This window comes from Montipora foliosa, chromosome 3 (assembly GCF_036669935.1).
Source record: "Montipora foliosa isolate CH-2021 chromosome 3, ASM3666993v2, whole genome shotgun sequence".
In the NCBI taxonomy this organism is placed as follows: domain Eukaryota; kingdom Metazoa; phylum Cnidaria; class Anthozoa; order Scleractinia; family Acroporidae; genus Montipora; species Montipora foliosa.
Genome location: NC_090871.1, coordinates 24136548 through 24151547, shown reverse-complemented (window position 1 = coordinate 24151547; position 15000 = coordinate 24136548). Strand labels below are relative to the sequence as shown.

The 15000-nt window shown below is 38.9% G+C and overlaps 1 protein-coding gene across 3 annotated transcripts in view; it reads right to left on the bottom strand.

Moving 5' to 3' along the window:
• The window catches only part of LOC137997123 (uncharacterized), a 29924-nt gene extending 15025 nt beyond the window's left edge, over positions 1–14899 (bottom strand). Inside the window, exons 1-6 of one of the 3 annotated variants that reach the window (XM_068842909.1) lie at positions 14612–14899; positions 8462–8740; positions 4493–4810; positions 3452–3718; positions 855–1373; positions 1–532 (exon numbers count right to left, since the gene is read on the bottom strand). The exon at positions 1–532 is cut by the window's left edge and continues 2209 nt beyond it. In XM_068842909.1, the coding sequence (XP_068699010.1) occupies positions 519–532; positions 855–1373; positions 3452–3718; positions 4493–4810; positions 8462–8740; positions 14612–14876 (1662 nt within the window). In that variant the 5' untranslated portion in view covers positions 14877–14899 and the 3' untranslated portion in view covers positions 1–518. The remainder of the gene's footprint in view (positions 533–854; positions 1374–3451; positions 3719–4492; positions 4811–8461; positions 8741–14611) is intronic. The other 2 variants (XM_068842907.1, XM_068842908.1) reach the window with 2 other exon arrangements.
• Between the last annotated feature and the right edge of the window lie 101 nt (positions 14900–15000).

The following is a 15000-nucleotide window of genomic DNA, read 5'->3' as shown; positions in this document are numbered from 1 at the left end:
ACCAGCAGGGCCACATTGTAGATAGGCCACTTGTGATTTCTAAGGCTGAATCCCGCCTTTAAAATTACCTGCGAGATGCTCAGTTGGACAATGGCGAAACCCTCCATAGTTTCCGTTCCGGTTGTTCCCTTACCTTAGACTTGTTGGGCTCTTCTCTGATGGTAGTTATGGCCCATGTAAGTTGGTTGGACGAACTCAAAAGCTGCGTTGTGTTACCTTAAGCCGATGTCCTCCTGGTTGGAGCTGTCTTTGACCTGCGTGCTTCAAATTCTTATTTGCTTCAGTCTCAGGAAGCCTATTGCCTTTATGGTGATTTGAATGACTTAAGAATCTTGTCTCTTCCTCTAAACATCTACATCCTTCATAAGTTTTATCCTTCCCCCTTTGCCTTTTATGTTCCTCTTTACGTTTTTTCAGTTTTGGGTTTAAGTTTTTGGGGTTTTCCTTTGAGATTAGTAGTTTTGGTAGTTTGTCAATTCCATAATACCTTGTCAACTTCCCATTTAAGCAAATAATAATCACGAAAAGCACCCTAGAGGGAAGACAAAAACAAGATCAGCATTCTCTTACGAAAAACAGGTAGGTACTTCGTGTCTCTTTTTCTATTGTTTCAATTTTTTTGAACAAGGTATAAAGCTTTCAGTAATTATACAATTACCCTTACCTAACCCTAACGCTAACCCTAATCCTAACCCTGAAGATTTTACCGTGTTTAGATAATTTTGTGCAATAGATAACCACTAAATGACAAAATACACCAAGTACCTACCGAAAAACACAATCGAAACAAAGTTATGTCAAGATGGTCTGGGAAAATCTGACATGGTAACTTGAAGAATGCACAGCAATGTTACCTGAATTGCTGCTGTCTGCGGTTTGAGCCCCGTGTCCGCCACTTCCTCCTGACCATGACTTGTACCCAGCTCTCCCTGATGTAGATGTTGATGCGTCACATTCAGTATGTCTTGAAGAAGGTGCTTCAGTGCCCCCTCCTCCTCCAGCTATAATCAAAGGTGTGTTGCTTCCTCTGACCACAAATGTTCCACCACCTCCCCCAGCACTATTACTTACTCTGTTAATCACGCCGTCTTGACCAACAAGAATTTTGATTATTTCCCCTTTCAACAAGCGAAAGATTCCTAAAATTTTGGCACCTCTCCCTCGGTAATGACGACTATCATGGTATTGACCATAACCCCCTGAAGCTCCTACCGCTTCTATTTTGTAGTCACCAGTGTAAGGAACAACCCAATGTTGTATACCGCTGACCAGTGTAACCTGGCCATCGTGATCCTGACCACTATAGTAACTACCGAGTGAACTTGGACCCAGTCTTCCAGTTGCGCCAAGATTTGTGAAGACAGCCGTAAATGCTGCATAACAAACAAAGAGCAATACTGAATTAGCAATTTATAAGAATTTAGACTCGTCATTACTGTAAAGTCAGATACAACTTGAGCAGTTGCAGGGAAACCTGAAAAATACGAGCTTAAACAGGAAGTACGATTGCGTTCCCTATTGGCATGTGAAGCTTCTCATGGTGAGTATCCTATGATTATGTCAGGGTTGGTGGCTTTTCTATAAAAATTCAACAGTTACTTAAAATAGCCTTTTATCCTGTAATTTCTCCATTTAGCTTCATAAGTTTATTTCGGACTTGTATCATTCCATTAACCTGTCTCCAACAAAGACAAACTCATGCAGGAGACCGATGCCTGAGATCACGTAATCATTCTTCCGATTGTAATGCGGGTTAAAAACTCTCCCAGTGCAATTTTTTTTTTCAAAAATTAATTCCAATTTAACATTTTTATTTCTTTGTTTGTTCAGTTTTATCAGCCCATGGGCTCCTGGTTTTATAAACCTTTAAACCAACTTCTTACTAACCGAATGCGAGGGCCCTCGTCGCAGTACGGACCCAGCGCAGCGAAAACAACTTGGGGCCAATATTCCCCAGTACGGTCCCGAGCAAGTGAGGTTAGTAAGTTGTTTATTATATGGCACTTTCTCTTTGAGCAATCGGACACTTCTCCGCTTAAAGAATGTTCGTAATCTTCGTCAGCGAACTGTGAAAGGCAAAACTAAATTTCGCTTTTAAACCTTTTTGTGTTCACTCAATTTCCCGGGAGATGCAAAAATACGGTAACGGATCGTTTCCATGGTAATGGCCTGTACTGTAAAATCCCGACCAAACACCAGCCAACCAGAGTGCTACATTTAGCCTGGGAATTGCTTGCCACATAATAATTAAGCTTATTTCTCGCTTATTTTGAATTCGACTCCATAGCCTAAGGACTTTTTATGCTTATCCTTGTGCCTAGGCTCGTATGCTCTTGCCTATCGCACAATTAAGTTGGAATCAAGCTAAAGTGACAATGACCGGATACTTTCCTCCCCGTTTTCAGCACGATTTTAATGATAGCAAAGGCAAAACAGAAAGTAATTCAAGGCAAGTGGAGCCAGAAATATGATTATTTGCACTGTGTCAAAAAACAAGAAGGGCAATGAAACGATCACCTCTTATCAAGCCTGTGCCAATATATCACGAGTGACCTAACCTTTTATTCTTACAGATATAAATCAGCATTTATTCCTTTTTGGAATATCTGATTTTCGAAGGGGTTTTCAAAAAATCTCTTCAATATCAATGTCAATAAACTGTGGTTTACTCTAAGTGCTTTCAGTGGTAATTATGTGGAGGAATCAACTTGTCAATGATTAATTACACATCTGGAATAAATCTGCGATGCAAGTCTTCATGTTTACCTGGGTGGAATTTCACATGGTCTTTCATTAAATTATATCAAAATAGGCAACTTATATGCAGATAATTGTCCTGGTCTTCAGAATATGGACGCTATTCTTGTTTTAATCATCATGCGGTTTATTTGAATGAAATGATGCTCACACATTTAACATTAAAAACAAATTTGCGCACAGACAGTGCATCATTAGTTTCTACTGACAGTGCGAATCAAAATGGTTCGGAGTAGAGTCTCGCATTTACATTTAGGGGGCATTTTTAGGTTAGGACCTTCTTTTCCAGATAATTTTCTTTTCATTAGTAATTTCGAGTTGAGTCTTTATCTGTTTTGCTGGCGTCTTGTTTTTGAAATTGCGGTGGAAAGCAATTATTCATAGTTTAGACTCTAAGCCCCAAGCTTAAGGCGAATCAAATCAAACTAATGAAATACTTCAAAAGAATCTAAGCTTTTCGAAATTTCGAATATTTGCTTACAGTTTCTTGACATGAGCTACTGCGTGCTAACTATGACGTAAGTTTATAAGTTGCTTGGCTTTCGACAATGGACAGTGCAAAGCGTTTCTACATTTTTAAAAATGTTTTCATCATAGTCAATGTTACGTTTGACCAGCAGTCAGGTAAATCATGCATCGTTCGAAGTGTTTAGGTCTCGAAGTGCAAATTTCCAGTTTAAGAGTTGATACCTACCTATTTTAATGAGTGATGTTGCAAAAGTTACTGATCCCAGCCGGTTGCTTGCTTTGCATTGATAGGTACCACTGTCTTGGAGACTAAATCGTGAAATTGTAAGTGTGCCATTAACCACCACTGATCGCCGTTGTGGTAACAGAGAAAAGGCCTTTGACCATTGGATCACTGGCGGCGGAAATCCAAAAGCCTCGCAAACAAGAACAGCTGTTGATCTACTTTCAAATAAAGTAACTTTGCCAGGGACCTTGGTAAAGACTGGGGAAACTAAAGAAGAACAGAAACATGCAAGTCATCCATTTAGAAAGCCTGTGTAACGTGCAAACTAGAAGCATTTTATTTCACGAGATGTCACGCTTAAAACCAAAGCTACGGCAGTGATGGTGTTCGTGCCCTTTGCCTATCAGACAAATCCTGCACTCTTCCTTTCAACTGTCAATCGTAAAGAGACTCGGTTTCACAAGATATTACAGCGGCCATGTTTGCCGGTACCATTCAAATTCATTGGAATTGAGCTATGTTTCTATATCACCGTTTTCTTAACTTCCGGCCGATAAAACATGGCCACCGAAAACGTAACTAAGAATTTTAAGGAGGAGAGGAGGGTGATGCACAGTTTCGACAAAGATCGACTGATTCGCAGTTACAGGATATGAATTTTCCCCCGCCATATCGTTATCCGTGACAATTTTCAAGGTGATATTCAAAACACGGCGGGAATGCGATGTTCTTCTTCAGTGGGTACTGCCTGTTCTTTTTTTTTTTTTTAATTAATAATAACGTTCATCAAAAGATCTAAGGATTTGGCTTCACTCTTGTCTTAATTTCTTTTCAATGCTCTCGGTTGAAGTTATATATAGGCCAACCAGAAGTGACCATGGAAGCCAGACAAGAAGTTTACAACTGAGCTAAACTGGAAGACGAATAGACTTGTATAAATGCCAACTGCTTGTGACACGCATCAGAAAGTGAACTTTGAACCCAAACTAGGTCAGACTATAGGCTACCTGTAACCTTTTGTCTTAAGGAAGTGATTCTGACCTTCAACAAAGAGCTCAATCACTTTTTCATCTTTTCCCAGCAAATTGGTTGCTCTGCAAACGTATTTCCCTGAGTCGTTATAGACAGCCTTCTTTATCACCAGTTTGCCTTGTTGATCATTGCTGTTTACCAATCGTGAGCCATCCGTCTTACTCCAGAATACTCTCGGCTTTGGATTACCAACAGCTGAGCACTGGAACGTAGCAGGCTGATTTTCAGTCACCGTCATTGAAGCAGGAGACACAGTCACTTGTGGTACAGATATGGACTCTCCCGGTTCTCCCTTAGGTCCCGGATGTCCATGATGTCCTGTTTTACCTTCAAGCGAAGAAAATTTAGGCAATTTTTTCATAACTCGAACCTTTAAGGGTAATCAGGTGTGGTTTATTTCTCAGTGGCGGTTCGAGTTAATGGGTTATGGTGTAAAATTATCTAACTGAAGAGAAAGAAAAACACTGAGTTAGTGCGCGCTTTGGTATTGAACAAAAGGTATTGAAAAAACATATCAGGTAAGGTATTGAAAAAACATATTAGGTATTGAAAAAACATATGTTAAGGTATTGAAAAAACATATCTGCATCATGAGAATTTTGAAAACAACAAATAATGTCATCTACGTATCTGCGATAATATAATACTTGGGTACCGGTGTAGTTTTCCAACCAAAGCCTGACCCATGAAGAAATTGGCTAATACAGGGGCTAAAGGTGAACCCATTGCTACTCCATCTATTTGATCATAAAAGCAACCATTGAATAAAAAATGAGTGTGGCTAGTAGCAAAATTGAAGAGTTGTTTAAGATGAACTTTACTTAGTTTTAGGTCAGAATTCATATTACCATCATTTATGGCGTTGACAGCTAAATCAATCGTCTCAGATAAAGGGATATGTGTAAAAAGGCTACTGACATCATAGGAAACTAGAAACTTGTCGCTGAAATCAAACTGTTGAATCTCTTGGACAAAAGAGAACGTATCTGTTGCACAAACCTCTGAAGATATGTGGGGTTTGAGCAAACAACAAAGATACTTAGCTAAGTTGTAATTGTAAGTGCCTATAGATGACACAATGGATCTGAAAGGAGGTGTGATAGTTTTGGGATCTTTGACTTTATGCAAAAGGGTAAACCATATAACCTAGCTGGTTGGGAACCAGTAGGATAAATTTCACGATAGACGGTTACAATCTAAGAGGCCGTTTTTCTTAAGTTTACATAAAAACCGCGTAGATGACATTATTTGTTGTTTTCAAAATTCTCATGATGCAGATATGTTTTTTCAATACCTTAACAAATGTCATCCCAACATTAAGTTTACAATGGAAACAGAAACAGATGGCAAATTGCCTTTTTTAGATGTATTATTATCCAAGCAGAGATCAAGTAACAATGAATGTTCTTGTATCACTTCCTGTTTTTCGAAAAATGACTTACACTGGTCTACTTACAAATTATTTCAGTTTTACTCCCTTTCAGTACAAATTAGGGTTAATTAAAACTCTCATCGACAGGGCATATAAAATTAACAACACTACTCAGGGTTTTCAAAACGATATCAATACTCTAACTACTATTTTGAAACGTAATATGTTTCCCAGTTGGCTAATTGACAAGTCCGTTCAAGGTTATCTTAGCAATGTTACTACAAAAGAAGCCCCTAAACATGGTGTATCCAACTGCCATTTTTACAAAAAAATGTTAAAGTAATTTTCTCTCCATTCAAACTGTGCAACATTTTCAGTCCAAAGGATTTCATTGCGGATTCTCTCAAATCACGTGTTGTATACAAATTTACTTGTGCGGGCTGTGATGCTCGCTACGTTGGTGAAACCAACAGGCATTTCTACACAAGTGTAAATGAGCACCTTTTCCGGGATAAAAATTCTCATATTTTCAAGCATCTTAGTTTTTCTAAAAATTGTCACGATAATTGTGATGTTTCTTGCTTCAAAATTATTGATAATGCTACTTCTTTCTATCAACTCAAAATCAAGAAGAGCTTCCATATTGAGCGGTTGAAACCCGAACTCTACAAACAAGTTGATCATGTCAGTTTAGCATTACACGTTTAAACTTTTACCGTTATGTCAGTTGTGTTCTCTATAATATTGTTGGTTCGTTTGTATTTTACCTACTTGTAACGAACATTTAATCTACAAAGAATCATTGTATTGATAGTTATATATATACGAATTATGTTGTAAAAATTTTAATGTTACACTCACTACGGCTGAAGATGATGTTTGAAACATCGAAACATGTTCCGAAAATTCAAGTGTGTTTGTATTTTTTAAAATATTAGTAACACTTGTGCTATCCAGACCATTTGGAAAAATTATTATTATTATTATTATTATTATTATTATTATTATTATTATTATTATTATTATTATTATCATTATTAACCAGGTTTTGGAGACATATTCATGTAAAAAAGCGTTCTCTGGTTAAAAATTTTAAAGAACTTTAGCTTTCGGCTCCAGACTAAAGCCTGAATTAAAAACTAAAATATAAATGCGCGAGATGGAAATATATACAAAATGGAAGTGTGAGAAAAAAATGTTAAAACGGTAAAAGGGGAAAATGTGCTAATCTAAAAGAGTAGAGTATTGTTTTGGCTTGAAGTTATCTTCGGCCTCATTAGTGTTAGCGGTGTCCCAAGAACCAAATGAAATCATCCCGCGACTCTTAATCAAACCAAAGCATTCTCCTCGTCGGGAGATAATTTAGTCAGTCCTCGACCCCTTTGTGAAAAAACCGACTTAAGACAAAGGCGGACAAAACCTTTCTATTACTTTTTGAATAGCTGCTCCAACGATAGATTGCACGGCATGTAACGTGTGACACTCCTTGACAGATGGCAAGGTATTCTCAAAAAATAATGTTGAACCTCGTACATGAAGATTTCCCATTACTGATACATCCCATGATTGAGACGTTTCGTTCAGATGAACCACGCCCTCGGCCGTTTTCTGCTCAACTCGTTAGTACCCAAGCCTTAATCGCGGGCATTTGGTGCGAAAACGTCATCATTACCCATTTATTCCCGTGCGCGCCTAGTTCTGGAAAATCGAGATTTTTCTGTATACTAGATATGTAATTCTGTATCACTGTAACTCTATCTACGCGCAAGCTACAATGATGCCTCCAGGGGCAATAAAACACTCCTCATTAGAATTCTTTATACAAAGAATAATAATGAGGCCCGGCTTATTTTTGTGTGTGCTAATGAATTCCCCTCACATTTTGAACCTTTGTTCGGACTATTATTAAGCCGTTCAAAAAAACTCGCAGCACGGGTCTAAAAACACTCGCCTTCGTCTCATGTTTTTAAACCTGATAAAACGCTGATGCTCGTTTTTTAAACAGTACATAAGCTGGTCTCGACTCTCCACTTGTTTCTCCGTCTTGATTCTAGATTGTCAGTTGAAGCGAACTAGACTGCTCTATGAGGCGAAAAACGCTATTTACCAGTTAGAATACATGAAAGGGAGCCATGAAGAAGTTAAAGTAAAGACGAGAAAACATGACGCATGCTACAACAAGTTGCAAAATTGTTAAAAAACACCTTTTCTGGCTTCCAATACCCTCCGTATCTAGAATTTCAACCTTTCCCGCTTCCCCTCCCCTGTCTCCCTTTCAATGTTGAATGTGTTTTGTCTTGCTAGAAACACTGATAAGGGGGGGGGGGGGGGGGAAGAGGAAGAGGACTGCAGTGTGAGAGATCGATAGGTAAATTAATAACGCCCCAAGAAGATGAAGTGTCTCCACTTATTTTCCAACTTGTTGTAGCTAGTTTGAGAGAACTGTGCTCGATGATTGAGTTCAATTTGGAATAGTGTTGGTTGATTCATTGTGAAATTGTTGACAAAATGCAGAAGTTGGAGAAAATCAGAAAAAAATAAGCCGAGTAACGTTCTTCAGTGTCTCAAAGACAAAAATATTTCATGGAGTTAATTATCTTAATTACCTTTTTCTCCCTTGACACCGCTTTCTCCAGGATCTCCCCTAATGCCTTGTTTGCCAGGCTCACCTGGCGGACCCATGACACCTTGCATTCCCTTTCTACCTTGAACTCCCTTTGGTCCAGGGGGACCTGGTAGACACACTTTTTCTGAAGAGCGACAGGACTTGACAATAAGCGATTCCACATATTTCTCGATTGCTTGACGAAAATCGTTTATGTTGTCAGATTCAGTGTTGTCAACAGTAAGATGCCGACGGACAATTTTATTTATTTCCATTAGATCTGCAAAGGAAAAAATCGTGTAAATCTCAAAGATCGTTTAGATTACAACTTTAATGGCTCTTAGAACGACGAGACATCCGTTGCGGCGAATTTTTGAGTGAAGATGCTGTCCCGAGTGTTATTTGTAGGAAATAAGAGAGTATCCCAAGATTGAACTTTGGACCAGGGAAACAAACAGAGGCAAAATATCTTAAGGAAGAAATTTAAAAAAAGAAGTTATAAGGTTTTGAGAATAAAAAAGTCAGAAAAGCAGATATGAAGTTGTACACAAAGGGTTTTGTAAAGACAAGGATCGACACATCCTCGGAGACCCAGAGGCAGATCGCGGAGGCAAGGGGAGGTCTAAACGGGCAAAAGAAAATGGCGACAAAGAAAAGCATAGCAGGGCGAGAAGAGCCCCTGGGGACAAGTTCTTACCAGACCAGTTCCAAACAGCAGGGGTAATTCTCAATTCTGATTGGTGCCAGAAATTCTTTGTGTTTTTCTGCCCAATCAGAAGTCAGCAGGCCGTGAATTCGTTTCGTGTCTTCTTACACGGAGATAACTTGACCGCCATGCTCGCCTGGTTCGTTTGGCAAGGTTTTGCTCGAGGAGAAAGTCTCAATCACAGCACAAAATGTACAAGAAATCGTTCGGAATATCGGCGGGGAAATACGCTGGACATTTCGTAGGTATCGTTACAGTCGCGTATTTCCAAGTGTGCGAGGTTTTTGTAAAGATGTCCTCCCCGATTCACCTAAGATAGCTGTGATTGATTTTGATCTGACAATTAATTATTTTTATTCTGCCCCCTTTTCCTAGTAGAGGTATTTCTAGATTTCTTGCATCAATTGCTGTGGCTGAAACTTTGTTAATCTCGAGAGCAAACGTTTGCTTCTGAATGCTGCCAAAGTAACAGCTGATGTGTTCTTTGATAGCCTTGCAAAGGGCAATACCCAGGCTGTGAAAATGTGCTGGCAATTCCTTTGAGATAATTTTACTTGGATAATGGACAATAATCTAAATTAAAGACAGTTAGTTGCAAAGAACATAGGAAAGAGACTGTGAATATTTTATGAGCACCGTAAGTTGGGTTGTCATTAATGTTTTAAAGCAACAGTAATTTTGCTCTAACGAAATTATTGTTTGCTATTTGATATTTCATACCAAAGTGTGCTGTGTGTTATATAGACAGTAATAACAACAACAGAGTCCTGAGGTTTCTAAAACAATGCTGAAAAAAATCTTCTCCAATAATAAAATGAGTTTGGATCCAGGTAGTACATAATATTCTGAGTTGTACCTCTGCAAATATTAAATCTTAACCTTGATATTTCTCTTTACAGCAAAGATCCTAAAAATGTGACAACTTTTAATAATAGCACAATATTTCAGTTGAGGGAAACAAAATAGAACTGCAAAAAATGAACCATTATAACTGATTTGATGTACTATTTGATATTTCCCGCAGAAAGAAGGAAAAAGCATACTCATTCTATAGTACAAGTACCAGCATAAATATCATACTCAGGCAAAATGCAAAATGTCACTGCTACATAATGTAGATAGACAAATCTTTGAAGAGGTAAAAGAGCACTCTACAGGATGACAGAAATGTGGTCACAGATAAAAAGATAAATTATTTTCTCAGGTTAAGGAAGCTTGAAAGGATTTTCCACTCTTAATAGTCGTGTGTCCAATGGGAAAAGATTACTCCAATCCTTACAAAAGGGCAACAGCTTCATTATCATACCTGTGTAATACTATTGCGAGGCAATGTTTTAAGGGGTGTTTGCTGGGTACCAACTGTTGGTATGGTAATGGTACAAGACCCTCTAAAACTTGGTTTTTGAAAAGTATCTTGAAAACCAATTCAGTGAGCAGTATTTTTTTTTTTTAGATTTCGAAATCATATCACAATTCCCCGACCCAGTACATGATGTGAGAAAGAAATAAATTGACGTAGAGTTCAAAATATTTATGAAAAAGATGAAAAAACTCCACTGCATAATTTTTGAAAATTCCCTTTAACAATGCAAAATAACGCTTCTCACTTGTTTCCAAACGAATCAGGGAAGGACACTGGACGAACTTTTGAGGTAAACCTGAAAAAATCTAACAAACTCTATTTCCGTTTGTATAATCTTGATTCATTATCCTTTGTAGTGGCTCAGGTGGCTTGTGGCATTAAGCTGGAGCGCTCGGTTGAACACCTGTTCTAAGCCTCCTAAAGAATAAGGATGTGGCATCTTGTGTAATAAGTTAAACTAAGTAATTCACAATAAACTTGAAACTTAAGGATATGCCATTATAACGATGGCAAATTTTACTTTCTAGTACACTGTCAGTGTAATGAAACATGTGTTTCAACATCGACATACAGTGTGTGTATGTATACATAATTATCGGAAATGTGCATACCTTGACGGATGTTTCTTTGCTTGATTTGGGAAAGCAGTGGCAACCTGATTTTGGTGTTTGGGTGCTTTCCTCGTAGTGATTTGTTAACTCACCAGGACAAGACACCACCGAGGATGGTGGAATTTGCTTACTTGGTACATTTTCAAAGGGAATTCTATAACATTTTTTCTTGTCAAAGTGACAAGCAGTTTGTGCATCCCCTTGGCTCGATGTCAAAGGAGAAAGGGGATGTCTCCTATTCAACAACTGGTTTGCTGAAATGGCAAATGACGACTTTTCCAGATTGATTTTACCCTTTCCACCCTTTCCACGAGAAAGACCATCGATCATGTGCCTGGACTTTTAATCTTGATCGAAAACTTCTTCAAGTACATACATACTTAATTCACCGCTCCCCATAGGGGCTTTTCAGGGCCAATGAATCAACGAAACAACAGAACACAACAACAACAACAACTGTTAAGAATCCCAACTGGCCGGAGGCAAACCAGTTGGCTATTTACAAGTGCAGCTGGGGAGTTGAACCAGGGACTACCAGGAACAAATTCAGCGAGTGGTCAGAGCGGGTATTGAACCCGGGATCTCCGGATCTCAAGGCAAGCGCCCTATAACCACTGGGCCACACTGCCTCTCAGTATTCTCAAAAATTCACCATAAAGGTTTCGCTTTCTCTTTTTGTTAACAAAAACGTAAGAACGCCCTCGACAACAGGCGTCAACTATTTCTTTCGGGTGGCTCATCGTGAACAATGTCGTGAAGAGAACACGAGCTCGATAGCGATGAATTTGGCGAGCATTAAAATAAAGTCGTGCTGCATGCTGTGTGCTCGACATACCAGTGTGGCCCGTGCGATCAAGAGTTGCTCGATATTAGCAAAGTTCTGCCATAGCAATTCATGTAAGAAATCTAGAAATACCTCGACTAGGAAAGGGGGCTGAATAAAAATAATTAATTGTCAGATCAAAATTAATCACTGCTATTTTAGGTGAATCGGGGAGGACATCTTTACAAAAACCTCGCACACTTGGAAATACGCAACTGTAACGATTCCTACGAAATGTCCAGCGTATTTCCCCGCCGATATTCCGAACGATTTCTTGTACATTTTGTGCTGTGATTGAGACTTTATCCTCGAGCAAAACCTTGCCAAACGAACCAGGCGAGCATGGCGGTCAAGTTATCTCCGTGTAAGAAGACACGAAACGACTTCACGGCCTGCTGACTTCTGATTGGGCAGAAAAACACAAAGAATTTCTGGCACCAATCAGAATTGAGAATTACCCCTGCTGTTTGGAACTGGTCTGATAAGAACTTGTCTCCAGGGGCTCTTCTCGCCCTGCTATGCTTTTCTTTGTCGCCATTTTCTTTTGCCCGTTTAGACTTCCCCTTGCCTCCGCGATCTGCCCCTGGGTCTCCGAGGATGGGATCGACAAGGAACTGTGAATCTATGTCAAGAGTTAAATAAGGCCGACATTTATTATTTCAACTCGATTAGCAAAACAACCTAAATAGTAGAAATGCTGCCGATAGGAAGGGAGGTGTTCAGTTATGTTTGCAATTTAACGACGGTTCGTGCGTGGAAATGAGGGGAGACTTTAATAGGCCTTGAGCAGGGACGGTATAAAACATGGACCCTCGACTGGACTGTAATTAAACTCCTGTACAGTTTGAGATTTGTACTTTAACTTAACGATTCACTGTAAAAAAGGAAATATAGAAATACAAAGTTACAAGTAAGATACCAAAAAACTAAACTTCAGAACGCCAAAAACCACGACTGAAAAATTAACTACTTACAAGATCTGTACGGCAAATCCGGGTACAACAACTGACTTACAAAGGAAATACAATACTTTTATACGAAAGACGAATACCTAATGAATCGACGAAATGAACAAAGGGATTTACATATCATTAGGCAACAGAACTTAAGTACATTGAATAGACGCGATAACGAAGCAAATACTGACTAATTACTGCATGCGGAATTTAGGCAAATTTACAAATATCTCACGAACGCGACGAAATACACGATACAACTATTAAGCGATGACAAATGACAGCAAATTACATAGAGCCAATAAAATCAGTGCAAATGTAGCAAACTTCAAGAAAAATATGAAAGAAAAGAAAAAATCGATTTCTCGTGTCTACATGGACCATCCTTCTGGTCCCCACTCCAGAGAAGAAAGAAAAAAATAGACGGAGGTTGAAGATGACCAAGAAATAAATATTTGTTCAAATACTTGGTTGGAAAAAAAAGTCAATCCCTGGGAATCTCAGCAAATTGAGCATTTTTTTTTTTGTTGCCAGACAATGAATCATTATAGTTTCAATCCCTTGCGTTTCGAACAAAATGTGTTCTCCCGATTTGAGGGCTGCCTCGTTCGTTCGCTTCAGTTTCACTCACTCTAACAACAATGAAAGAGTTCATCATTGAGTCAAATGGCAAAGCACTAAAATCTCTATTTCGATTTTGCTTTTTTTCTTTAATGTACGCCACTTGGAAATCGAAAGGCAGTATGTCATTTCCCAAACTCACGGTGATGCTGTTTCCTTTATCTCGGCGCAGTTTCCACAAAGAGGATTTTTCTTTGAAGCGGAATTAATTTATACCGAGGCAAGGTTTTCTGGCCAGCTAAGAATTTCCAAATGATCAACCCGTCTCTGATTCCTTTTGGGAACCAAGATTTGTGATTTACCGTACAATTTTTTATCCAACGAACGAAATGATATATGAAATTAATCATATATTGACCTTCGGATATGAATTCAAGTGAAGCTATGATCCTCGCAGTTCTAAAAGCAATTTTTAGCAATTGCGTAGAGAAGCGTGAAAAATTCAGGACTTCAGCGGGGTTTGAACCCGTGACCTCGCGATGCCGGTGCGACGCTCTAACCGACTGAGCTCTGAAGCCATTCGAGACCAAAAATGACCAGCTCAAAACATCAGTGACGTCATATCAGTTGGTTGGAGCCTCGCAACGGCATCGTAAGATCACGCGTTCAAACCCCCTTCAAATCCTTAATTTTTCAGGCTTCTCTACGCTAAAAATTGCTTTCATAACTTACGTTGGACTGTTTGAGTGGTTTTTAGAGACAGCGTGCAAACGACGATCGATTCAAAAAGGGTTACCCTCCAATAACCCTCGGCAAGTTAAGATGTTCACTGTTCATTCGTCTGATGACACCTCACGTGAGACTGGTCGATTGTAGTTTCACTCAGATAAAGTCAGTACAATACCCTATAGCCTCCTTCGTATCTCCAAGTTTCACAAAGACGAAACTATTATCCAACATACAGATCGAAGTTATCTTCTTCCTTTTGTGGTTTTGGTGTTTAACAGGAATCCTTTTAATGGCGCTTAGCAATTTATCTGTACAAGGTAAATAACGCAATAAACACTGATCGCATTTTTTCGCTCTACTGTACATGTCTTACAAAGTTTTCATAATTTCGTAACAACTTACCCCTTGAACCATCCTCGTTTTTGTGCACTTTCACAGGATACATGGCTCTTTGTTTCAGAATTACTTTGATTTGTTGAATATCCTCGGAAAGCTCTGCCTCAGCCATTTTCATCTCGCGAATCACTCCCTCATTTCTCGCGAAAAGAGCAACGGTCAACATAATCGCAAACACAGACAAAACAGATGAATATTTATGAACATGAGCACAATTTCCTCCTGATACAGACGTTTCAGGTTCTGCACTTTCCTTGTTGCATATATCCATTTTAGATTTATCTGAAAACTCCACTAAACAGTGTGGTACCGTATTATGTATCACGAAAACAGGAAGACGAAACTCAATCTCTCAAATATCACGGGTTAACAAAGGTTCCGGATAACATTACACA